The sequence below is a fragment of the Thunnus maccoyii genome, chromosome 1 (assembly GCF_910596095.1).
Source record: "Thunnus maccoyii chromosome 1, fThuMac1.1, whole genome shotgun sequence".
Lineage (NCBI taxonomy): Eukaryota > Metazoa > Chordata > Actinopteri > Scombriformes > Scombridae > Thunnus > Thunnus maccoyii.
In genome coordinates, this window is record NC_056533.1 from 6,523,922 (window position 1) to 6,550,998 (window position 27,077).

General features: G+C 39.6%; 1 protein-coding gene across 1 annotated transcript in view; it reads right to left on the minus strand.

Annotated features, from left to right (window-relative positions):
- LOC121896373 (neural-cadherin-like) overlaps positions 1 to 27,077 on the minus strand; it is a 261,050-nt gene that overhangs the window by 119,459 nt on the left and 114,514 nt on the right. Inside the window, exons 24-26 of the mRNA XM_042410220.1 lie at positions 26,018 to 26,202; positions 18,282 to 18,511; positions 1,461 to 1,738 (exon numbers count right to left, since the gene is read on the minus strand). Coding sequence (XP_042266154.1) covers positions 1,461 to 1,738; positions 18,282 to 18,511; positions 26,018 to 26,202 — 693 coding nt within the window. The remainder of the gene's footprint in view (positions 1 to 1,460; positions 1,739 to 18,281; positions 18,512 to 26,017; positions 26,203 to 27,077) is intronic.

Sequence of the window (27,077 nt, forward strand, 5' to 3'; positions counted from 1 at the left end):
TGAAAAAAGTGTTGATACACTGATTTTGGACGGCAGCAGTGTACTATTTTTCCTGTTGCAATCACACTATGCTAATGAGGTTAATTAAGGGAATATAATTGAGCTTCAGCATTTCAAAATGTCTTCTTTCCTTCACTTAACTCAGACAATGACAATGTATGACTATTAACTGATGTATTATTGTACAAGCATAAATCTACTGCAGTCTGCAGAGCAATCTGTGTACTGACAACAATTTTCTGGTGGTGCAGTTTTTCACAAGTGAGAAAGAGTACAGCCTTGACCTGCTCTATGTGAAAATTGCCCTGAGATAACTTTTGTTATGATTTGGCGCTATACAAATAAAATTGAATTGAAAAAAAGATCCACTGGGCTCCTTGACATCGTACCCTCTTAATGAGGCATCAAGTTTAAAGCTAAGAGGGCAGCTCAAACAGACACTATTAAACACCAGCAGGAGGAGAAAGCCAAAGATTAAAATCACTCTCCCAGAATTTAACCACCATAGCCAGGAGACAACAAGGAACAAAGACAGTGAGAGACAGGACAGCAAAAGACACAGTAAGAGAGAAAGATCCTCCAAAATCAAAAGAACAGCCTGAAGTGTCAAACGAGTTCCCTAGATGGCTGGACCTTTAGTCTTTAAAACCACACACAAAGAGAAACATACACAAGCAGACAGAGATAGTAATTCTGCTCTATTATCATGTCCAAAATAACCCTTCGCACCCTGTGATTTTTCCATCACCAGCCCATTACTCCTATTGTCCCATCTCACTCTGCTGGCCTTCTAAACCACAACTACATCTAAGGGATTCAGTGAGAAATTAACACTAGTATCATTTGGTCAGGTGATTTTCTTAAGAAAGATAAAAACAGACTACAATATAGGAACGCTTTGTACAGATGGAATGAAGGATTACATGTCATATTTTCTTTCTGTGGAGAACTTTGATGAAAGCAAAGTCAAACTGTCAAAAGAACTCTTAGGTGTGAAACAAACTTAATACATTGTGTGTTTGCATATACTGTATCTGTGTCAAGATCATCTTTCAGTGAAATCAAACCAAAAGCATAATTTCACTAACGATACACCAACATTACTGTACATGTAACTGTTTCAGAATATTGCATCACTGTATTCATTTAATTATATTTTTTCTGGCTTTAGTCAGATTTCAGTTCTTTCTCCTATAAATGTCTTAGGAAATTAAATAGCATGTGTCCAATGTGACTCTCTCTTTTGACAAGATAAAGTCAAAGTGGAAGGAGGATTTTCACCCAGAGAAGGGAGGGATGGACTGATAGACAGACTGGCTGAAAACAAAATCAGTAACTATCATAATGTAACTGGAATAGGACAGGTCATTTCCTGGACTGCTTGTTCTTGGAAAAACTAATGGTCTGCCACCATACACTTTGCCCTCTGGCTCTGTTTAGGATTTTCATTTTCAGCTCACCTGTAGCCATGCTGAGTATCCACACATATGCCACCATTGAAGCAGGGGTTTCTGGGATATGCGGCGCAGGGCTGATGGGACTGCTCTCTGCCCGGGCAGGAGCACACAGTTGTGGACTCCACTGTCACGGACACAAGACTCATAGTCCCACAGTCTACCACAGTGGGTGTGTCCCGCACATTCAGAACGTTGGTGCAGCCACCAGCTCCAACACACTCTGAACTGGGACACTCGTCCACCCGGACCTGGGACACGCTGATCTGCAGGAATGACTGGAGCTGGAAAGAGGAAGAAAAACACAGATACTGGTTAGAGATCAAAGTAAGATGTTTTCTGGGTTAAACTAATCCATATGTTTGTGAGAAATGACCAATTTAACAGTGTTATTATGGGACAAAGCACTTCAGGCACAATCTTTTTCAGTGACTTGTACCTCAGAGACCATAGCATGTACAGCAGGACATACTCTCTCTGCACAGGCACTCATGCCAACTCATGCTAACTGTATCCAATCAATAGACCCTGACAGGCTGGCAGCACTGTAGCCAGGGAATGAACCTGGGTCTCTGCAGTGGTGTGTTAGTGCTTTTAAATATTTTATTTTCTAAATTATCACCTAAATCCAAAACCTAATTTCAGTTTTTAGTGAAATACTTGAGGGTGATTCTGGTTTTCTGAACCAAATATAGTTTATCTCATGCAATTACCTTTGGTCAGTTGTGTAAAGGAACAGACCAAAAGCAAGTCCAGGAACTGATATGCAATCCGACATACAGTATAACTGTTTAACACTGACATATCAGCTTGTTATATCTAATTAATGTTGTTTACACAAACCAATAAGCACATGTGCACACACCAACACGCACTCAAACAACATAATACTGATCTGAACAGAGTAGATTCAATGTGTGAATGTTTTACAGTACAGTATTGAGTTGAGGTCCAAGAAATCAAGCTGTTTTTCTGCACTAGTTCCTGGAAAAGTGGGCTAAATGGTGATGAGGCAGAAAGGAAACTATGACTCTCTAGGTTGAGTAGTTTGATAAAGCAATGGAAAGGAAAATGAAATGGAAATTGAATATGTCCTGTGCGTGTGTGTGTGTGTGTGTGTGTGTGTGTGTGCTCATGTGCATTCTGTCCTTGGCTGGTAGAGTGACACTGGTCAAATAGGTTTACACACATGCATACACTGTAGAGTAGGCATGCACAGGGTCATGTACACAGACACAAAAACGCAAACACACACAAACACACAAACACACACACTTAATGTGAACAGTGTTGAACCGAAAAAGGGTCACTTCATGCTCAATGTTCTGGACTGATTGGACCTCATTCAGTGTGACTGGATTGCGCTCACTAACCATGCAGTTCACAACTATTCCACTTATTGCTCCAAATGGCCTGTGCTGCAGTAACTGTAGGTTTGATACAGCTTATATTTATGGATCTTTGTTATTGCTTTTTTACTGTCTCATATCATTTGAGATTTAAACTCAGTACACTGTAAAAAAGGATTTTGGAGGGCGGTAAATATAACCCATGCAAACTGTTTAAATTTTCCATAAATATATCAGTTAGCAAGTGAAATATATAATAATGGGTAAATTCTACCTACACTGTTTGTTAACAGTAACAACTGCACCATAAAAAATATCATACAATATACTCCAAGTGTGGGAGTGTCAAGCTGCTGGGTTGAAGGTAAGATTCCTGTTTAACATGTTGCTCTGTGTCATGTTATGAATGCAAATGTTAACTTATTTAATTGTAAGATCTATCACAAGATTTGTAGTCGGTGAGCTTCTGTGTTAGACCAGTACTTAAAGTTTGTAGCCTTCTCTAGGCACTGGCAGTCTTTCGTTGATAATTAGCAAGCTAATTAACACGGGCAGCGCTAACGCCAGTGTTGAGCGTGCAATCAAGGTTAGCTACTTAACCCTAATAATTCTCAAACGTAGTAGTGAAGAAAGCCTTTAATCTGTATCAGTGTGCAGGTTAAAGGCAAGAACACTGGTTACCTCAAACTAGTTACATGTCATGGTACTTGATTAATTGATTAAGTGATAATGAAAATAATCATTTGTTGCAGCCCTGCAACATTTGTCTTCCCACATTTTTTTCATCATAGTAATCACAATAAACCAAAGTATTGTTGGTTGCTTTACTACTTCTGTTCCAGTTCAAACATGCTAATGGTGCCAAAAATCAACTCCGAAATTGGTGTCAATGTACAATGCAGACACACACACACACACGTATAGATACTTACAGAGTCAGTTTTATCTGTCCTGGTGTTTTTATTCGTATTCTGTTTTATAAAGTGAATTGTTTGTTTTTTTAAACTGAATTTAAATGCTAACTAGGGAGGTGGGCTGCAAATTAGCTTCAGCTACTTTGTTGTGTAGCTTATCTGTAGGGCTGCAACTAATGATCATTTTCATTACTGGTTAATTTGTTGATTATCACCATGGCTCTGCAAGTCTGGAGCTGGGGGAGCAGGTTGAAGAGCTGGAGGATCAGGACAACCAATGCTGCCCGCCAGGTCCGGCAAACCTGCTTGCAATTTCGAAAGTCGAAATCAAACACTCATTTCGAACGATTTTCGATTCACAATCGAAATCGTGACACCCCTATTTGCTATGGGCATAATGAGCTCCATATAGCTGAAAAATATAGCAGCTGTGGATGAGAGGGGAGTTGACTTATCCAGTTTCAAGCCACACTTTTATGTTATACTTTTTAGATCTTGGTTGTTTTGACTGTCTCTTTTAACTGGATGAAGGATTTTAGTCATCAGAAGCCTGGTCTCTCTCTCTCTCGTGTCTTAATTTGGTGGATATGCTAGTAACTGATCATAAAGCTGTTGTTTTTAAAGTTCCACTGCAACTTTCTATTCCTTGTCTCATTCCCCTTCTGTACCTGACTGTGAGCCATCTGAAAAATTTCTCACTCATTTTGTTAATAAGGTCAAGAGTATCAGGTCCCAAATCCAACCTGACCCTTGCATTGTTTCTATTTCCCATGTTAGTTCTGCCTCTTTTTCCCAGTTTCAATACATCACAATCTCAATGCTGGAGGATACAGTCTCCCATATAAACTCCTCTTCCTGCATCTCAGACATCATCCCCACTTAACTGCTCAAGGAGGTAAGGAGGTATGACCCTATTATTTTGCAAATTTTTAACAATTCTCTGGCTTCTGATATTTTTCCAAACAGTTTTAAGCATGTTATTATTCAGCCACTACTAAAGAAACCTAATTTGGACCCCCTTTCCTTAAGTAACTACAGACCAATCTCTAAATTGTCTTTTTTATCTAAGGTACTGGAGAAAGTAATTTCATCCCAACTGATATCTTTTATGAATAATTAAAGTGTTTTTAAGTGTTTTCAGTGTGGTTTTAGAGCACTGTATTGTACTGAGGCAGCTCTTGTTAAGGTTACTAATGTCCTACTGCTGACTGCTGACAGAGGGTTTTAGCTGGTTTTTTTATGTTTAAGTGCTGCATTTGATACAGTCAATCATGGTATCCTCTTACATCACTTAGAAACTTGGATAGGGTGCAACTCTCAGTTTATTATGTTCATACCACCCCAACAGAACTTTTCCTGTTGCTCTGGGTAACTCCGTTGAGTTGTGGTGTCCTTCTGGGTTCTGTTCTTGCCCTCCTTCTGTTCTTTATATACATGTTGCCTCTCGGTAGCTTATTCAAAAACATGATGTGCTTAACCATTTTTATGCTGACAACACTCACTTATATCTGCCATTAAAACCCACAGATCTTAGTAGCCTAGCAAATCTTAGAACTTGCCTCTCTGATATTAAATCCTGGATGTCCCAAAAAGCAGGCTGCTAGGAAACTTGTAATATATTTGATGCTAACCTCTGTTTTGACAATTAGGTCAGAAATGTTGTCAGGTCACATTTTTCCAGCTCAAGACACTCTCTCAAATTAGGTCATTTTTATCAGTTGCTGATTTACAAAAGGTTGTACATGCTTTTATCTATTCTCGGAAACGTACTTGGGTATCAGCCAGGGCTCCCTCCACAATCTCCAATTGGTACAAAACGCTGCTGCTTGACTTATTACTGGAACAAAGAGGCATGATCACATTACCTTGCCTCCCTACATTGGCTCCCTGTTGAATTCCGCATTGATTTTAAAATCTTATTGCTCACTTTTGAAGCCTTAAACAGCCTTGCACCTAAATACATCTCTGACTTATTGACCTGGTATGTGCTCTCACTGCCAATAAGATCTGTGGAGGGAGCCCTGCTGGTTAACCTCAGGTCATGATTGATGACTAGGGGTGATTGGGCATTTCTCATTAGAGCTCCCACACTATGGAATTTGAAATCAGACACACTAATTCACTAGCTTCTTTGAAATCTCTTCTTAAAACTTTTCTCTTTGTAACAGCTTTTGGATATGTCTGATATACTGTATGTTTTTATTGATCTGATCTTATTCATTTGTCTGGCTTTGTTTTCTTTTTGTAAAGCACTTTGTAACATTGTTACGAAAAGAGCTATACAAATAAAGTTAATTATTATTATTCAACAGTTAAACAGATAAATTGCCCGTACCATCTCCCTTACTGCCAGATTGTGTTGCACTTACAGCAGTGAGCAGTCATAGTTGGCTCGATTGAGTAAACCTAAAGTCCGTTTCATCCTGTCTGCTGTATGTTTAGCAGTGGCGTTCATCATGTAGCAGCTGTGCGGCACCACACAGTGATATAAACCTGGCCCTATGTTGTAATTTCAAATTGTTTATGGGCCGCCTGGCCAGTGATCCCAATTTATTTGTCTGCCATGACTCTGATTGGCCAGTCACTGGCCAATCAACTTGCCCTGCATAAACTTCTACTGGCCCTGGGCCATTGGACTTTCAATTATGTCGGATGCTGGGGCTAGTAGTATTCTATGGTGGCCCATACAGCTCAAACTTGATGTGTTCCTTCAGTCTGAGAGCTGAGGAGGAGCAGATGAGGCAGCAAGAGGCCAGAGAGCAAGAGGAAAGAGCAGTGCGACACGCCAAGGAGGGGAGTGTGAGGCGGGAGGAGAGGAGGAGCAGGGAGGAGGAGGAGAGGAGGAGAAGAGGATTTTTTCAAAATGGAGGGACATTGTGCTTGCAGGTTATATGCCAATTCTTCCCATATTTGGGTAACCAAATATGGCTCCCAGCACAAAAACCACTTGGTTAGAGTTAAGGAAAGATCATGGTTTGAGTTAAAACATTAAAATGCAGTAAAAATGTCCCGTTTAACAGCACTAAAATGCCCGACGCGATGGTGAAAAATGTCCGGTTAGTGGTCTACAAGAGGTCCGACAATTAATTCCAGAAACCTATTCTGTACCAATAGAACAAACTACTATCAGCACAGAAAACCAGTCCAGACTAACAGCCTGTGAACTACCAGTATGGAATCCCATTCCGTGTAAAAAGTCAGTAAATTACTGCACCATTTCCATTGTCGTAACTGGTGCCTATCAAATTACCAGATAAGTTGTTTTGCTCTGCAAAGAAAGGGAAAGCAGTGTGCCATTTCAGTTTGGCAAGGGAATTAACATTGATTTTCTTTGTGCATATAATATCAGTGTTTTGGCTTTTTTAAGGAATCATTTTCATATGTTTTCTTATCATCAACAAATCCCATGAAAGGATCAAAACTAATTATGAATTTTGTCCTGCAAACAACAATACAACTGCATTTAATGGCATATTCCTTCATTACAGTGTACATAATCAGTGTAGTTAACATGAAAAAGGCACTGTTGCTTTTGTCCTCTTCAGGGAATCTGTTGAAATAATAAAAAGAAAGAAAAATGCAAGCTTTATCCATTCACATTAGAACAGATGTAAATAAAACAGATGAAGTCAGGTCAAAAGGGTTTCTCTTTGATGTAGGTTAAGTTCTTTGCTGTGTCCTTCCCAGTAGAGCGTGATAGGTCCTCGAAAACCTTGCCATTAAAAGCCAATGAGACACATTCATGCAGTGTAGAAATGTCTGCAAACCAATGGGAGGAGATGGGAGTGAAGGGGAAAGATAATTGTAGGGTGGGGGGAGCAGCAGCTGCAGCTAGTACAGATAGAAAGGAGACATCTGGGGATAAGGGAGTTTTCGGTGAAGGCACCTGTGGATCCCACCAGGTGTGTCTGCGTCACGTTCCCGCTCAGATGCAGTTTTGTTCTGTCCTCCACACTGTGTCATAACCCACTGGGAGCATTTCTGAAGTGTTTCTGAGTGTTTTGACTGTGGTCGAGCCAGCCGCCTTTTAAATTCAGTTGCGCTGCTAGTCAAAGCCAAATAAGTGCCTTCAGGCTACCATAACGGCTGCAGTAGCAGTGCAACTAAACTGGTTGTTTTCCTTGATTTTTGACTTGAGTGGCCGCGATCAGCTCCAGTGGCCGCATCACAGCCAGAACACAACGCAGCCGCACCTGGTGGAATCAAACTGTCAGCATCCTGCAAGGTTGTCAGGTGGTTGAAAAATAGTAGGTGGCGACCAGAGACTTCCACCTGAAAATTACTTCTGATCTTTGTTTTGCAGCCGTACATCCAACCATACATACGTACAGGGAAATTGCTATATTGACTGTTCAGTGACACCCAAAAGAGTGTTTTATTCATGCTAGTGATTATTTGATTTTGTTTTTTTCCCCTCATTTGTTTGACACACCAATAAAGCAATTTAAATGATTGACAGCAGAGGAACACATTTGTGTTTCTCTTATTGTATCTCTAATGTCTTATGCATGGCTAATGGCCAACTTTTTACTTCTTTTCAGTTCGAGCTGAGCTCTGAAGTCTTCTGTTATTCTTCTGTAGTAAGATTTTATTTTGAAATATAACTCCCTGCTCTATGCTCCTTCTAAATGTGTTTCTTTAGGAAAATACTTTAGCTTGCATTAAAGTCTCTTAATCCCCTAAGCTTAAATGGCTCAAAAGACATCAGAATATGCCATCTTTGGTATACAGTCTTCCAGCTGTTGAGGAAATGTACAGAGAAGCATACATTGAATCTTTCAAAGGAAGAACAGCGTGTATAGAAACCAAAAAAGGACCAACGGGACATATTGTTCCTTGGACTATTGTTCCAATGAGCTGAGAAGCTTCCGCAATCCTCTCCATTGCCCTCAGGGCCACATTAATATAATGACAAGATGAACTTTGGTATCCGAGTGCCATACCAATGATTTTTATAAAGTCGAAAAACCAATGTAGAATCATTAAAAGTCAAGTGGAGCATGCTGGATTGAAAACACTGAGGGATAAGTTCCATTATTGAAGTTGAGCAGGGAGAAATAGAGAGACAGGGTATAAAGAATTTTTTTTATATCTCCCTCTTCTGAGGCATTACTGGAGAATTGAGAACATTAATAATAAGCGCTGCTTCATCTTCTGCACCCCTCCCCCTCGTTCTACCTCTCCCTCGCTTTCCTCTTTCTTTCCCGTCCACCAGCCACCCCAACCTCCTCCTCTGTCTCTCCGGCTCTCGTTCATCCTCTCCCTCGCCACGCTTCACATCTCATTCTGATCAATGTCTTCTCCGGAGAACCTGGCTGAATTCAGATGAAACGCTCCGCGCTCTCCTCACAAATCACACCTGAAAGCCTCGGCTACCTTGCAGCGTCTATATTTCATGCATAACCTGAGACAGTTTAGAGTGGACAGAGATATATTGGTCCTCTTCTATCGCTACTTTGTGGAGAGCATTTTAACTGTTTGTTCCTTTGCCTGTTTGTTTTTTTTCATTGTCAGTGAATAATAAAAATCGCATAAGATAGTCAAGATGTCCAGTAAGATTGCTGGACAACAGCAAAATTGCATGATGATGACCTGTGAGTCCTGAGTGGTGAGGGAAGTTCTCTGTGTGTGAGAATGCACTTTGGCGATATGTTGTGTATTTTGGGTCTTTTCATACATGACAACATATGGAAAAAAATTCTAAACCACAGTAATTCTGTTTTTTTTGGCTGGACAGCAACAGTGGGGCCAGCCCTGTAAACGCGGTTGTCGGTGAGTGCCTGAGAGAGCGAAGTCGGTTAAACTCCTGTTTAAACAGACGCGCACTAGCGTCTCTGCATCTTCTCCTCTACTGCCAAATGTGATCGACTCTCCGGCTGACAGCGCTGTCAGCAGCTGGCAGGAGAGACACTCCATGGTATGTTTGGATTTTATAACTGAACTAATACCAAGACGCATGCTTTTCATTTCTCTGATGTTTTCACATCACAAATGATGAACAACAGCATTAAAACACAAGTCTTGCAGGTAAAACATGCGACTCAAAAGCTGTTATATCAGTTTAGTGTGGGGCAGCTCCTCTGCAGGTGCGCTTGATTTGACTGTAACAGGGGTAAGTGGGTGGAGATAAGCCTCCTGACTTTCATTTACAATTAACAGCACAGCCTCCATGATCATCAACTGGGAAAGAGGCAGAAAAAGGTGCATTGAGGCATGAGGGACTTAAGCACAATTAAAGCACCTCAGATAATCACTGTGACAAAACACTCAATACAGAGTGAAAAACAAGAGACATACGCTGAGTGAAACAGATGAAAGAGTAGTTGGAGTTAATAATAATTAGAATAGTTATAATGAAACAAAATCAGTTCTCTTTCAAATCAAACATCCAAAGATATGAGTGGAAAGTATTGTTCTTGCAACCACATTTATAATCTTTTTTTTTACTCAAACATAGCTTAACCATATCATGTGATATGTCACTTCAGTAAATATCACTGGGACCAATACAGAAAATTGCGGATGAACATTTAATATCCAGAAATTCACATTATAGACACTACCACTGACTATCCCTGTAACAAACTGGTCACAGTTTCACACATTGCCCATACACGGTTGGTCCAGCCATATACTAAGTTTTGACCTAGTCTTGTTTACTTTACTGCGATGATACACGTATGATATGTACTTAGCAACTGTGGCACCATTATTGCCCCACAGTAACCTGTCTGCTTCCGGCTAGTTACCTGAGGCTGGTATTACGTGCACATTGACATCATTACAAGAAAAAGAAAGACTTTTTCTCTCAATGAAAAATGCAGTCTCCTTGAGGCTTATGACAAACTGCCAAAAACAAGCCAACATGATGCAGCAGCAAAACTGCAGCGGCGAAACAAGTGTTTGAAACAGCTGTACTGTATTTTAAATCAGCCAATGTAATGCAGTTAATAGCGAAGCTGTCCATTTCATTACTTTATATTCATGTAATAAATATACAAATGTAAATTAGATGGTATTCTGCATGAGACATACAGGAAAAGAAAATAATCATCAGCTTATAGTGATCATTTTGACCAGGACAGACGTGATCACTATAAGCTGTTTCCACAGTATGTGCATGCCTCTCTCCCTACCTCTGATCTTTCACCTCTTTTCTTCACTGACAATAGCCGCCTGAAACAAAGAGAGGTGCCGGGGAAAGAAGCTGAGTGAGACGCAGTGATTGACCTGAACTGACCACCATGACCATGATAGGACTCTAGACTTGTACTGGTTCTTGCCTAACAGACACACACATGCAAATACAGGCTTGCTCATCATTCCCTCTGAGGACACCGGGTCAACTCTCTCTCTTTCTCTCACTGCTGGTGAAATGCATACAATTTGACTTTCTCTGGTTCACGCTCACACACACACACAAGCGCATACACATGGACATAGGTCTCCTACTTCCATTCAGACTTTTGAAACGTGAAATGAGGTCTGACTGAAGCCAGCGGCCAGGGAGCGTAAGTGTGATGAAGTGAAATGTTTGGGTTTCACAAACTCTACAATATACTGATGATTTGCTTTTTGTTTTTCTTCCCCTGTCCAATCTTGTGGTGTTTGGCTAAAACATAATTTATTAGGACAATTTTTTTCTTTTTCTATCTATCTTTCTTCTTGTGACTGGGACAGTCAAAGCATTAAAGGCATAATCCACACTGTGCATTTCTGTAAGAGTCAAATTGGGTTGGATTTAAAAGGATGTTCCACACTCATGGACTATGAATAAAGTAGAAATAGCAGAGTTTTTTTGCCTAGGTTGGCCCAGAAATAACCGTCCAGGACAATGGCCTAAATCAGGCCAATTTCACCGTGTCCTAAATAACAGAAATGGTTTGCGAGTATATTGTAAGTGGAGGCTGATCTATGGAAACCAGTATATATCACTGACACTAGAAAGACTAAAAAGTAAAAAAAATACCCACTAAAAAGTCAAAAATCTTCACCACAGGAGGTCCGTGCAGACAAACTATTCAAGCTGTGTCTTGGCAATATAAGTTGGTCTGGGATTTGGCACATGATTCAGGCATCAATTAAAGAATATTGGAATATATAAAATTGTATACAACTGGAAAATCTCAGATACCATACCATGTAGGGCTTAGGGTTTTTTACCCTAAGGCAGCAGTCTTTTAAAGAAGAAGGGCCTACTTGGGGCCTGAAATTCAATGGGGGTCTTTCTCTGTATTCTTTCTCTTTTTTATAAACCACATTTGGAGTGTCTCACAAAAAGAAAGACCTTCTTGATCCCTTGAAGCAAAACATTATTTAAATAGTTTGCAAGGGCATTTTTCAGCAGAAGGCTCCTGCAGTACATAGCTTCTTTGATTTGATTCAGGCAATCACCATTTGTAGTCATCATCCACCCAATCCACTGGTTTTTAATATTACTGTTGAACATAATGATCATGCATCTGTTGATTGCATGAGCTAATAGGGCTTTTACTTTTTATTCAACCATTTGTACATGGAAAAATAAATATATAATCAATCTGTAATGATCTGTATGATTTAAAAATTCACAGTGTGGAAGTGCAACAAGCCATGCCTTGTAATCCAGTAGGGGGAGTTCTTCAAATCTGCTGGATTAATTGCATCACTGTTGCCCCGTTAGTAAACTAGGCATTTGTTGTTTTCTGCATCAACACAAAATGAAGTAAACTAGTAAGCCGTGCTAAACAGGTAATCATGACACCAAACTATCTGAGAAATAATGTGTGGAAACATTTTGAATCTGACATCATATATAAAAAAAGCCTGGGTAAAGGTGAGGCTATTGTATGGTTTTTAGAAATTCAGCTGCCTTACAGTGACATTACTGCAAAAACACCTGTTAGCATGTCCCTCAAATGTGGAGGCAGAGACACCGTAAATAAACGCAACCAACTCAAATCTACAATATCGTTTAGGATTATGCAACAATTGTTGCATTCCAAATTACTTGTTAGCTCTCATCTCTTCAGACTTGATATTTTGAAAACGTGACACCCATATGAGCCAATCAGTTTATTTCTAGTTCCACAAAATTTCACTCATTCATCCTGTAATCATGATACAATTTCCTCCCATTTTTTCACAGTACTTGAGGCATTGTCACTTTATGTTTCCAGAAGATTTACTTTGGTGACATCTACATGATGGGTGATGAGTGGCTGCCTCAACTGATGCTTAGATCCAACTATTTCTTTATGAGCTCTTGCATGGTACAACAAAAAGTCATCCTGCACCACAGTATGACAAGTTAATCAAAACTGTCCAATGAAAGAAAAGTTACCTGGCAGTGCATGTTTGTAATTAGGAAGTGTGAAGTAGGGCTGCTTGATTTTGGCAAAAATCATAATCGCTATTATTTTGGTCAATATTGAGATCACAATTATTTAACACAATTATTTTTTGACTCATTTTTGCTGATTGCCAATGCTGATATATGCACATTTTTTTTCCCACCTGGCTGAGGACACTATTACGCATGCAATCATAGATTGTACTAATGATCAAGAAAGACAATATATGAGGGAAGAGTTTAGGAAGACTGGAGTTCAGAAGCTTAGCATTAAAACTTTAATGAGCCTGCCAAGTGGGTGGAGCAGTTCTTCCCGTTGAGCCAACATGCAAACTATTTTGGTTCAGTAAATTTCAGCTGTTAGTTAGTCTGGTGAAGGCAGGTTAGCCGGCCGCTGGTCAGCAGCTGCTGCTGACAGACGACCAGTTCTGTGGACCTAAATGCCTGTCGGGGGCGTTTAGGGAGGAGCGAAAGCGCACCACTGTAAAGGAAAGGGGCGTGCTAGATATGCAACGCAAGACAAAACGAGAGCATCATTATGAAATGACGTTAATAAACAATAATCGTTTTATCTCGATTATCTTGATTTCATAATCATTGGAAGCCAAAATTGTAATCGAAAATAAAATTTGATTACTTGCACAGCCCTAGTGTGAAGCATACTGTAAATAGGCTACAGATACAATGAAATCTAAAAGATACAGTTACAAATGATACAGCAAAGCCTTAGAGTAAAAGGACATTTTCTATTATTTTGATTTTGTACTCTAACTCATTGATTTTAAAATGACACAATGGCTTTGAGTTTAAAGGGGCGACTCTCAGCTTTAATTAGAGACTTTTAACATCCACATGAGATGAAACGTGCAGGAACTGTGGCCCTGTGTATACACAGTCCAACAATTTCAAGGGACAGAAAATAATTGGACAAGTTAACATAAAGTTACATTTGGCAGTAAATCACTGCCCACAGACACTTTTCTTCGCGAGCAAATCTTCCCTGGTGATGCTCTGCCTGGTCTGTACAACATCCATCTTCACTCTTTACTTGTTTTTGGTCTTCTTTGTCCTCAGCAAGTGAGAGACATGATAATTCAAGAACACATTGCTTTTTTGGTCCAAAATACATCTAGTTTGCCTTTTCTGTATGTTTAAGATCATTGTCCCACTACATAAATTGGAAGAGTATGTATAAAAATGGTAACTGCAAAATACTGTACTGCTTTTAGCAGCATTGAATGTCTTTAAATCTAGAAGTCAACACTTAAAACTCAGTCAGTTTCATTGTAAACCAAATGATGCTGAAGAAAACTCAAAACAATGAAAAACATTCAGTCTAAATACTTTCTGACTGCACTGTAGGTGTGATCACACCCGTAGGTTATTTCACGCCTGCTGTGCATAGAGTGGCTGAATCAAACTGAACACACATTGTTTACGCCAGATCCAGTGCATTTGGACAGGTGACATCGGCTCTGACCAAAATCAGGTGGAGAACAACCAGCTGCTCCCTGGTTAAGAGAGCTGTTCTCAAAGCACTTCCATACCCAGAGGGGGATCATTCAGACTCGGTGCTGGCACTTGTAAAGAATGGTGTACTGGACATTTTTACACCTGCTTTTGATCTGCTTAAAATAATTTAGGTTTCAAGTGCTACACAGTGGCTGTACAGTATATACTTCTGCTAACATCCAAGTACCTTCATTTCAGAGTAAACAATGTGGTCGTACCATGTCATTCTCAGTCAAATATTTAGTAGGTAGCCTGGTATCTTTAGTTGCAAAGTGTAAATGACAGAAAATTGTCAGATGGAAAACAGGAGTCAGAATCTACCAGTCCGACATTTAAGCACAGGCTAGCACATTATTGCTTTAAGGGTATCACCTTAAAAACTCTAAATGGGAACCTGTGAAGAAGCTCTTTCTGTCAGTCTGTGACGCCGATGTAGAGCTGTCAACAGTTATTCAGAAAGTGTCTTTCAGCCTCAGCAGTTTGTCATTAGGTGCCATAAGCTATTATCAATTAATAGAGCTCCAGTTTTGAATGACTAATTATTTTCTTTGAAAGATTTGGGGAAAACAAGATGACTGGTGTCGACCTCGAAAGGCAGCAATAACTGCATATTTTAATCAGATTATTTTCATGTAGAAATAAAACAAGTATGTAATTATGCTCGCTACATGTTTGATATTTAAAGTACACCCAACCTTTTAAACAAAACAGGTGTTTGTTGGCCCCTAAGATTCAAAACAGTGAGATGTGGTATATAGAGCTTCAAAACATCTGTTCTGTCAAATTTAATTTTATATCAATAGTTTAAGTGATCACAACATGTTTGGGTCCCTACTGCATGTGCGATAGACCAGTCAGGTAGCGCATACACTTTTACCCTGTTATACACAAAAAACAATTATATCCAGGGTGGAGCTGGGATGGATGGTGAAAAAATACATAAACACAACAGCAAGAGCTCCGGCCTGAAAATGAAAATGCCTGTTAAAGTTGTGTGTGTGTATTGATTCACTGTTTCAACTGTGAATGTGTGCTGCTGAGCTGGTGCAATCAGTTAAAGTCATAAAGTACACATAAGTGAAACACATTGTCTATCATTCCACAAACTCCATTAGTGTAGTGACTTTCTCATATTCATATGAAAGCCCTAAATGATGTTACCGACAACTTTTTGTCCAATATCATTCTACACAGGGGTTTATGGTGTAGGAAGAACTCAAATTCCACTGATTTATTGATGATAATAGTGAAAATAATTTGATAAAAAATATAATTCTGATCTATCTCAAATGGCCTGACACTCAGCCAAAAAAAAACCTTGGATGACCGCAGGATGACTGGATGTATAAAAGGATATTCATATCGTCCTTTATGTTTAGAAAAAGTTCAGCAGTGGGATGGCATGGGTTGCACGTTGCCATGGAAATGTGAATCAAGTGCACAACCTTGCACTTTTAAAAAACATAAATCAAAATGTAAAAGCTGAGTAATACATCCTTTACAGAACAGATGTGGGGAAGTAGTGAAGCTGATGAGGTTGGAGGTTGAGGCTACAAATTGCTTGCTCTTTAAAGGGGACCTATTATGCTTTTCCTTATTTTCAGTCATATATATAATGTTACAAGGTCGGATGTTCATATTAAATGTTACCAAAGTGTCAAATAATGAGGTAAACATAGGTAGAAGTAATCCCTGTGAGCAGAAAGAACCAGCTTCAGACTGCTCTGAGTGCTCGGTTTCCAATGTTTTTCCAACTTTAAGCTCGAGCTGACGTTGGCGAATGTTTTGGGAGTAGTCATGCTGAGCCATGACTTCAGGCATGGCATAAGTCGAACTGGCACATTGTGAGTGTTTTTCCATTACAAAGTAAAATCATTTGTTGGAGGTGTGCTGGTTTTCTGTAACTCTTCATCTAACATCATCATCGCTTTGGTTGTTTCTGCTTGTACTATTCCTCCCTACATGATTTTTAACTGATCCGCTGAACAAATAGCTCCAAATATCTCCATATGTTGTTGTGCTGACTGGTTTTTAGCGCTGCTAATGAAGCTCTGCTAACTCGGTGAGGAACATGTTTCATTTCCTGTAAATTTTTCACAGTAAGTCTCCCATTATTTAGTCATTTAAAAGCTTTTAATATGACGCAGTAAAGCAGGAAATGTTGGGTTTTCATTAACAGTAATTTGATACGACTCTGATACTGCTGCCCCTTGGCATACTTCCGGAAAGCTGGACAATCAGAACAGAGTGGGCTCATTAAGAGGGAGGGGGGCTTAAAGAGACAGGAGCTAAGACTGCCTGTTAAGAGACAGAGGCTGAACTGAGGGGCTGCATAAAGGGCCAGTATAAGATAAATAAGGAGTTTTTTGAACTGCACAGAGCTGGAAACGAGTATAATGGGTCCCCTTTAATGAGAAATGATCTTTATCTTTCTCAGACAGTTTTGATGTTAGCTTGGCTGCATCCCATCAGATGCAAAAAAAAAAAAAAAAAATCATATTTTTGATGTTTTGGGGCTGTTTTTTGTGGTATGTCCATTGACCTGTTAGGACTGTAATGGAGAGCTGTTTTCAGGCAGGCAAGATGAAAGCAGAGAGCCTGGTTAAATGGGAACCCAGAGTATTTTTGCTGTATGGCAGCAATAACAAGCAAAATGTGTTGATTCCGTAGTAAAAACAGGTGAGATCAATATTGTATTAGACGAACAAAGAATTTATTATTGAGGTCTGAGGGGCAAGGTACACTAGTGGCTTATGACGCACATGAAAAGACTTGCGCCTACAGTTTTCCATGTAAGAGTGGCATCCTGATATGTGTCAACATGTCAGGATATGCAACTATCCTATTTCTAAGCCCCTATGTGCCCCAACAAGCAATGGTTTTATCACATTCCCTTCCTGGATCTGCACTTCATAGCTATTGTACCTTGACTACTTCTTCAGTCTGTGCGTTCAGTGTGTGCTACCTGCGTTAAATGACACAGCACTACATGGATGAAGAAAGTCAATGATAAACTGTGAATAATAATGTTGATACCATTTAAATGTATTATAGACTGTTTTTGAGAAAAGTGGAGGAGAAAATTTGCTTTTTTAGAGCAATAACAAAAGTAAAAGAAATGACAGAAACTGCTTTGAGTTTACGAATGACAGACAGCCTTTGTTTACAGCATTTACAGATGTCAGTAATGTTGTTTCTAAAATGAATTTCTTGTCCAGGCTGAGTCTAAAATATATGACACACTGCTCCTTCTGAAGTTTTATTACTGATGCAGTCGGGTTTGTGTACCATGTTGTGTGTAGAATTTTGACTGTCAGTCCCGCATACAACAAACTGAGACCACATTTTGACTGACATATTTGATTTGTTGGAATTTATTGTAGGCTTCAGCCAAAACATTGCCAGAGGCAAAACTGCTGCCTGCAACCAGCAAGTGTGAGAGAAGACAGAGAGTACAGACTTGTTTGAAAGGTTCACTCTCCCCCATTTGGGATTTCTCTGTGGCTTGACTTATCCAGTGGCTTTGCAGTACACTTATTCACTGGTGTGCATTTGGTTAGGTTATGTTTTCTAGATTATGTGAGTGTCATTCACGGGCCGTGTTGTCAATCAAGCGAACACAGATCAGAACAGATCAGCCAACAAACCAAGGATGAATTTATTGTGTCTTCATCAAATGTCATTATGGATAAAAGGCTTAATGACATGAACAGTGACCTACCTTTTGTTTGTGAGCAGCTAGATATCCATGCATTTTCTCGGGCTGGAGGAAGGAGGGGCCATCATGCACAGCAAAGCGAACATCCAGCATTCGCTCCCTCACATCCATTAGGCTAAAGATGTTGACATCATCAGGTGGAACGGAAAGCATCTCAGACAGGAAGTCCACCAGCAGTTCGTAGCGGCTCCGCTGCTTCCCTCTCAGTTCAATGAACTCTTTTGCTGTGATGTCTGGGAAACACACACACACACACATGATTGCAACAGTAGACTGTATAGAAGTGGCCTCATTATTTCCACCCCTGCTCAAGGATAAATCCAATTATTTTCAAACTAGGCTCGAGTGCTGAACTAAAATATAGTCCAGAACACTCAAGACTGGAGCTGTGATGATAAATTATTGAAAATGGCTCACTTTATCTGACAAAATCTTTTGTTTGGAAGGTTATTCTGAGTCTGTACTGTATATCTGTTTTCACAATGTGTGTGTGTGTGTGTGTGTGTGTGTGTGTGCTTGGAGGTGAAGGTAGTGGGAGTTGGATTTGAATACCTAGCTCTGCCAGTTAAAGGTAATTACACTCTTGACAATTTGTGGTTCAATTTCTAATCATACTCAGTCATTAGGCCCTTGAGAAAGAAAGGTACAGTGTTAGTGAAGAGGTACAGTGTTCACATGTGTTGACAGTGTCACCCGTGTTTTGGAAGAGTTTAGAGCCCAATGACTGTAGTTAAAACAGAGGAAAACAGAGTTGAAGCCTAAAAATATGTTTTGGGCGTACAGCACGTGTGACACATGAACCATTACACCAGCAGTGTAGACAGCTGTAGAAGCGGCATAGAAGTGTACTGTTCCATCAGACAGGTGCTTTGAGCTAACATGCTCACAAATGCAGGTATTTGGTCATAAACCAAAGTATTGGACAGATTGAAATTTTGACCAGACAATGGCGATAGATAAAAAGTCAGCAAAGTCACCAGTCACCAAGGTTACCACAATTCATTCTGAAGGAAATATTAATATGTGTACCAAATCCATTTAAAAGTCATTTCACTCAAAATCACAAATGTCAAATTCATAGTAGCGCTTGAAGAAAAGTCAGGTGATCACGAAGGTCATTAGAATTCATAGTGTGAGAACCATGAATTTCTGTACAATCCCTCCAGTAGATGTACCATAAACAGGTTAAAATTTTCTTTGACCTGATGGTGGGGGTCAAAAAATCTTTTCATCCTCTGGGGATGAATGTCCAACAAAAAGAAGACACCAAAACTCAGCCATAACACATCCTCTATGATAGAGAAATGTTTGAGTCATGATGACGGCTGAGAAGGAAAGCAGAAACACAACAATATTTTGAGTTTTCATATATGGTTTGCTCAAAACTGCACTTGAACCAAAAATCAGTACACAACACCAAAACATTCCATACATAAAAGACAAATACCTGTATTTAGTACACAGGAAGCAACACATACAAATGTACACTTTTATTTTTCTAAAGCCATTAAGGTGGACCTCCACTTTAAATGACATTTGGGCTGTACTCATAATCACATAGATTCCTGTTGGAGTGATTTTTTTCCAACAAAACATAAAAAACAACTTTGCAACTCAAAACTAGTGTGGACTTAAAGATCATTTAAGCTGAATTCTGTGTACCCTCATCAATTGAGAGTTATATTTTGTTATCATTAAAAGGGGAACACTGGGTTCACTCTTTTCCACAGAGAATATAATGACAGTTGTGAGGGTAGCTAATATCAAAATAATTTTGGAAGATATGTGAATTATCGTCAGGGATGGAAGGGGACTCTGGTGGAGGTAGGTCTGCCCGCAGCACCCTCATCACCTCCACCCCAAAATTGTTTGATGCCACAAAGCCATTACTTCTCACATTATCTCCCCAAATATTCTGACTTAACTAGGCAGAGGTCAAGGGTTTGTGTGGCCTTTAAATTCAGCTTTCAAAATGACAGTATGCAATAAATAGCTGCTTTGATAAAAATCACTGTATTCTTTATGGTATAGAACATGACATCAAATTTCCGTAATAGAGAGAGATTGCACACTGATGGATAAATAACCACAGATAGATGCATGTTTTTTTGTTAACTTTCTTCTACTTAAACATAGCAAGATCAAAGGGAATGTATGTATAAAAGATAGCTCCTAGATTAGGAGAGGTTGCACTGGGGTTTAGTCACACATACACACAGGCACATTTGCACAACACTACACTGCAGTCGATACTCTTCAGCACGTCTGAGAGAAAAGAAAGTGAGTGGGAGGAGTGAGAAATGGAGGGAGCTTTTCATCCTTTATTCAGCCTTTTGTAATGATCTGCTTAACTTTGGTGTGTTGACAGTCCCGCCTCTGTTCCATACTGCGATCAACAGGAGTGTTTAATGTTAATTTTATATGTACAATTTGCAAGAATATAATCCTTTGTGAAATATTTTACTATGACAAGACAGATAGGCAGGAAGGGCTTCAAAGCATGAGTGTAAAACATTTTATGGTTAAGTATTCAGTCTGGTAGTTCTACTGCCTGACCTGAACCAAATGAGTCTCAGACAAGTAATAGGTTGAGTTTGGGCCATTTTGTTGTGCAAAGCTTCATTCTCAGGCCAGGTTTGATTATTTTAAAATGTAATACATGAGGACATTTCTCTCTTTATCTGTCTGACTGTGCCATGTGTTTGCATCCATGCATGTCATGTGTTGCAAGTAGATTCACAAAGATCAGTGGGAAAACTGAAAGAGACAAAGCATGGCCAATGCATTGTATTAGACTGGTAAGCTAACGGTTAGCAATGGGAAAAATAAAGCAAAAATATAGCCTCGGGCTCGGGCTCAGCCTGGAAGGGTCAGCTAAAGATAACATAAGGCTTTAGCAGCCTCAGCTACCCAAATCAACTGGGCTTCTTCCAAAGTTATAGTCTTGTTAGTATAAAATTCCCCCTTTTTGTTTCTGCAGAAATCATTTCCTTTCTAAACTGTGGTAGAAGGAAACCAACACAAATAGGGACTTTGGTGCTGCTAAAAGACTGTAACTTTGGAAAATACACAAGGACAAGGACTATGAATTCTGTCACCCATTTTTACATTGAATCACATTAGGAAGGGATCTAGGGCCTATGGATTCTAGCCCAGCATCGAGAAGAGAAAACAAAACATTGTTTTATTGTACATGTGGGAATGTGAGTGTTTGTTTTAAAACAGACTTGGAAACAGGTGAACCTTTTCTTTTACTAGAGGACCAGTCCCAATCTAGTAGAGTTCTAATACTTAAGTCTAAACTTGAGTCCAAATCCCAAAGTGCCCTGTTAAAGATCAAGGACTACCAAAAACTACCATACATCATAAAAATGTCTTAATAATCAACATTCAGTGACTGAAACTGGTTCCCACAGGGATAGTACAAGAACACACACACACATATTTATATTTATATATATATATATATATATATATATATATATGTATATATATAGCTATATATATACACACACACATATTTATTTATATATATCTATATATATATATATATATAGATATATATAAAAAGGGGTGGGCAGGGTGATTAGGTTTGTGAGTGCGTAGGAAGACAGAGCCTAGGCATTAAGAGACAAGACAGGGGGCTCAGAATGGGCTCAGCGGATACAGCGTGAGGGATCCAGGCTAATGTCAGCTCCCATCAGTCAGTCCAGCGGGAGAAACAAGGACACAGGCAGACAGAGAGACAGTCAGGAGGGATGGGGGCTGGGGTAGAGGGTAGTAACTCCTAACGCAGAGTGGCAGCCTTTGCACCTGGCTTTGATCCAACCTCACAATTCACTACCGCTTTCTCCTTCCCAGAGGCTTTGTTGGGGTTGGGTGTCGAGGCGCGCTCCTGCCTGTTGGTTCATGATTTCACGCAACTAGGCAAAGAAATGGTATCCAGATATCTTACTCATGTCATAGTATGAAATAACTGCAACAAAACAGTGAGAAAGGACAAACACTAGCATGGTCTTTGTGCTGTTTCTTGATGAAAGCCTTAGCATGACCGAAACACAGCAGAGCTTTTCTTAAAGGTGTTCTTTAGAGCAAGCCAAGCAACTGAGGATTCTGTAAAGTTTTGATGTTTTGAAGTCTTAATGTTTTGAAGACTACCTTGAAGCATTTTTGAAAGCAACCAAACAATCAACAGCATGCTTCCACAAAAGAGAAATTGAAGAGAAGCTGCTATTATCTATTCACTGAAAGATAACTGCTGTCACCTTCCATGGAATTCTACTTAAAAAGTACATTTTTAGTTGAGAAGTAACCAGTAGATCATTTAAACGGTATTAATAGCAAACATATATTTTAGAATAACTACACAAAATGATACAAAATAAAGCACATTATGAAGTAACACTAATGTATTTATTGAATTATCTTATTCTGAGATGTGTTTATGGAGGTTTGTTTGTAGACCATGATGTCTTTCTCACTTTGTATCACAATAAAGGCGACACAGGTCACCGAGGCCACTAAAAGAAAATTATATGCGGCACTGTGTGGATGGCACTCAGCTGAAACATACCTCTCTCCTAGTATACAGTATACTGTACTCAATGTAGATGGTTTCTAACACAAACACTGTAATTCATGATTTATTTTAGTTTCTGATATGATGTGATGAATTGTGGACAACCAACAAACAAATCACTGTGATACCATGTTTTCAACTAATTTTCAATCAAGACCCCAAACACCACTCAATTATTAAAGAAAATGTTAGGAGGGATGGTGGGGAATGGCACTTATTTAAGTTGTGCCTAGAATCTGACCAGAGGGTTAACATGAGTGTAATCGGTCAGTGCAGTACAGCAACAGATCCAGGGAGTTTTAGCTTAGCTTAGAACAAAAATAGCCAGCAACCACTTACTGGTTTGATCAATTAGAAGAAAATAATTGGAAACAATCATCATTTACAGCGTATTGTTAATCGAAAATACCAAATATTCATTGGTTCCAGCTTCTCAAATTTGAGGGTTATGCTTCTTTCTCTGTTCATATATCACTGTACTGTACCGTTTTAGACTGTTAGTCTGACAAACCAAGAAATTTAAGGATGTCATCTTGTGCTCTGGGAAATTGTGATGGGTCTATGATTAACATCATATGGATTAAATGATTAATTGAAAAAATATGATTAATTATTAAAGATAAATTGGTACAGTAAAGAGGTATTCTAACAATTTAGAAGTGTACTTCCATAAAGTTTAGGGGCCTTGCTACAGACAGGTTAAAAAAGTGGCCAAAATCAATTCATTTGACTTGCATTTATTAAACACACACAGACACAGAAATTTAAAATAAGGAAACTAGTTTTATTGGCATTTCTTGTACTATTTGCATTTCAGATCTTTTAATGGGATATCAGGAGACTAGGCTCATAAATTACCAGCAATAGGAACAGTAACAAGGGCAATATGAGTGTCAGATCCATAAAATGGGTAGAGGAAGTCTCAGGTATCTAACATATAATCCCTGCACTGGCAGACTAAGATATTTTCCCAATTTCTGTGTATTGATCCTACAATGCACATACCTCAGAGGAAGAGACAGGTGCAGAAAGAGAGATAGATAAATATTTAGGTTATATCTCAGTCCAGTGTATCTTTCTTTGAAGGGCAGGGACAGTAAATAAAGGGCTCATCAGTTCATTGTATAACACAAAGTACATTAGCCTACCGTATGCAGCGTATGTACTCATCATGTGCTTCTGATTGTGCTTTCACCCCCGAGCACTGTGTATTTCACACTAAGCTAGTGTTATGTGGACATTTCAAGGACTTTTTGTTTACCACATTTTTTACCTTTCCATCAATATTGAGAAAGAGAGAGAGAGAAAGAGAGTGAGCAAGAGAGGGAGAATTAATCTCAGCAAGGCAGATTTAACTAGTGCTTTCTTTGTGCATCCTTATTGCATTCCACATTTGTTCTTGAAATGGGATTTAGAATGTCAAGGAGGGTGTAAGTAATGCTATAAGTAGAATATTTTCATAATCCCCGAGACTGAGAATCAATGGACTGTTTACTCCAAAGCTCCACAAGGAAAAATAAAATCCTGGAAATGGCGTTTGTACATATCCTCCGCACGCACACCACTGTTTTGGTAGCTTGCCTACACCTCAGGATGATCTCAAAGTCATTAATCCTTGATATTACATTTTCTTTTGAAACCTCCAACTTACAATTTTTGTGAGTTTGTTCATTGCTGAACTGCAGGTTAAAAGCATTTGAGTGATTTTGACACTGTGTTCACAGTGGTGGCTGACTCCAGCGCTCCTTAGCTCTCAATTTAAGTCCTTCAGTTACAACCGAGACCTATTAAATCAATACATTCTGCAGCTAACAGCCCTTCGATGACAGTCAAGCCATTTAAAAATCCCCAATGAAGTGACCATCCCACAGGGATAAGTTGTTGACAAACCTGACCTTATTATTCTAAATGAAATAGATGAAAAATACAGGTTTCAATCCTAAAAACAAATAGCACAGTTAAGAATAGTTTAACTGAGCAATAATTTCATTTTGATTTTCATTTCTCATCTTAAACACATTTTCTGATCTACATTTTGCACATAGATTAATTTCTTTTATACACATATTGAAATGTGGGCGCCAGCTGTTCTCCACCACACCGTCTCTGGGTTTGGTGCACATTAATTTACCTCAGCCCTGTTTTCAGAATGGGAAGCAAATCCTTTTATCTACTTATATGAGGCTTGACTCTCCCTTCCATCCCTTTCCCTCTTCATTTCTCTCCCTTTACTCCCTTCCCATCTTTGGAGTGCACCCTCTGGCCTCCCGCTCTGCTTCTATTTCAATATCTGTGAAATCATAAAAATCCGTCAGCCATGTCCCATTTCTCTATAGCGAATTTAATTCTGAGCAGACAGCCGATGTGTTGTACATCAGGTAATGATGGATGCTGCTCAGCATGTGAGGAGAATGTGCTGGCTGAGCAAAAACCTCTCGACTAATTATTTTGCCGGCATAAGTAATGGAAAAAGGCTTTTCTGTGTGTGTGCGGACGACTACTGAGATCCCATGAGTCAGGGGAGAGGGATTAATAATGGGTGTAATCTTTCGCTAAGGAAACATCTTTAACTTAGAGTGTGACAGCCCTTTGAAACACTGCAAACAACTAGAGCAAACAGTAATCAGCACTCATTAATTTTCTACGACTAGAGACAAGTCTGCAAATAATGACCATGGTCTCAACACTTCCTTGTCAGCAGGGAAGAAGTTGGGCACAGTTTTAATTTTTAGGCAACACTGGCTTTTGTCAGCTTATATACAATTGGTATTGCTAGAGGTCCTACCTATTGCTGTAGTAGCATGAGTGTCACAAACCATCAATCACAAGGAAAGCGGGAAGTGTGGCTGCAAGTGATGTGTGTGGTAACTGTAAAAACTGGTTGAACAGTGCTTGGAAGGCCACAAACTAATGGGTCAAGCACAGTTTGAATGTCAAAACAAAGGAGCAGAAAATGAAAGATTCATCGGGACAGTTTTTTGTGGACATGTGTGTATCAGTATTTTTCTTAATTACAGTCTTTATGAGGAAAAAGGTTAGTCTCAGAGTAAGATATTACACTCCTGTGTAATGTTCAGAACTGGTGATGACATGACTAAAACTTTGGGGCAATGTTTGTGTGTTTCTCTCTGTGTGTCTGTTTGTATAGTGTTAGTCCCACCTGCCAGACGGAGCGACCCCGAGTTATAGATAGCCTCATCTCGCAGCTCTCTGACGTGCACAGTGACGGTGGAGACTGCATCTGGCCAGACTCCATCGGAGACACGGACCTGGAACTGGTAGGTGCCGGGTGGAGCGTTCTCCTTGATGATTAGGAAGCCCGTTCTCTTGTTCAGGATGAAGTAACTGAGAGAAATAACAAACACACAGGCACCAAACCAGTTTGAAAGTTGCTAATTTTGTGGATATTTTGAGAGAAATCTTGTTGGGTCATTTGCCACACTAACTTTTTTAGATGACAACATTTGAATGCGTCAGTTCTTTTTCACAGCAGTGGAGCCCTCTGAATAGGCTTAACTTGTAATCATCTCCAAACAGTAAACCTGAGATGAGCCCACAAAAACAGCTTGCATAAAAGGCAGTGTGCTTATGTCCATGTGTCTCCAGCAGGCTGGATCATAATGCAACCAGGCTTTAAGATTGGCTGGTGGTTTTGCCAACATCCCATTTCACTACAGGCAAAAGATAGCTGTGTGGGCCACTCTGAGCTATTTACTAACCACTTGGAGCCTGAGAGGGTCAAGCTACTGAATCTATAGAACTGACCCCTGGCATGGTACTGATTAGTCATTAGGCTATTACCGACATCTCAGTGAGTCTGCAGAGACCAGTTATTTCAGTTTCCATCAAAGGTTGGCATGGTAACCAGCTAAATGAAAGGAAATGCCTCTTTAGACTGCACACTTATTGTCTATAAGTGCACAGTCAACCATTAGACAATATATATTGCTTGCTCCTCTCAGGTTGGAACTCACTTCACCTTTAGCTCTGACTTGGGTGTCCAGTGTTGGTGTTACAGCAGGGAATGCAGGTGAAGCCCTTTTACAGGGCTCTATGTAAAACTGAACAATGTTCTATGGTGGAGGCCTCCATTCCACTACCCTTCCACTCCACTAGGTGCTGATCTGAAAATGCAGGGATTGGTACATGTGGGACTAATATTGGTTGGCTCATTGAAGGTTAGCTGGCTGACCTTGCACTATTCAAATGTGTAGTATGTG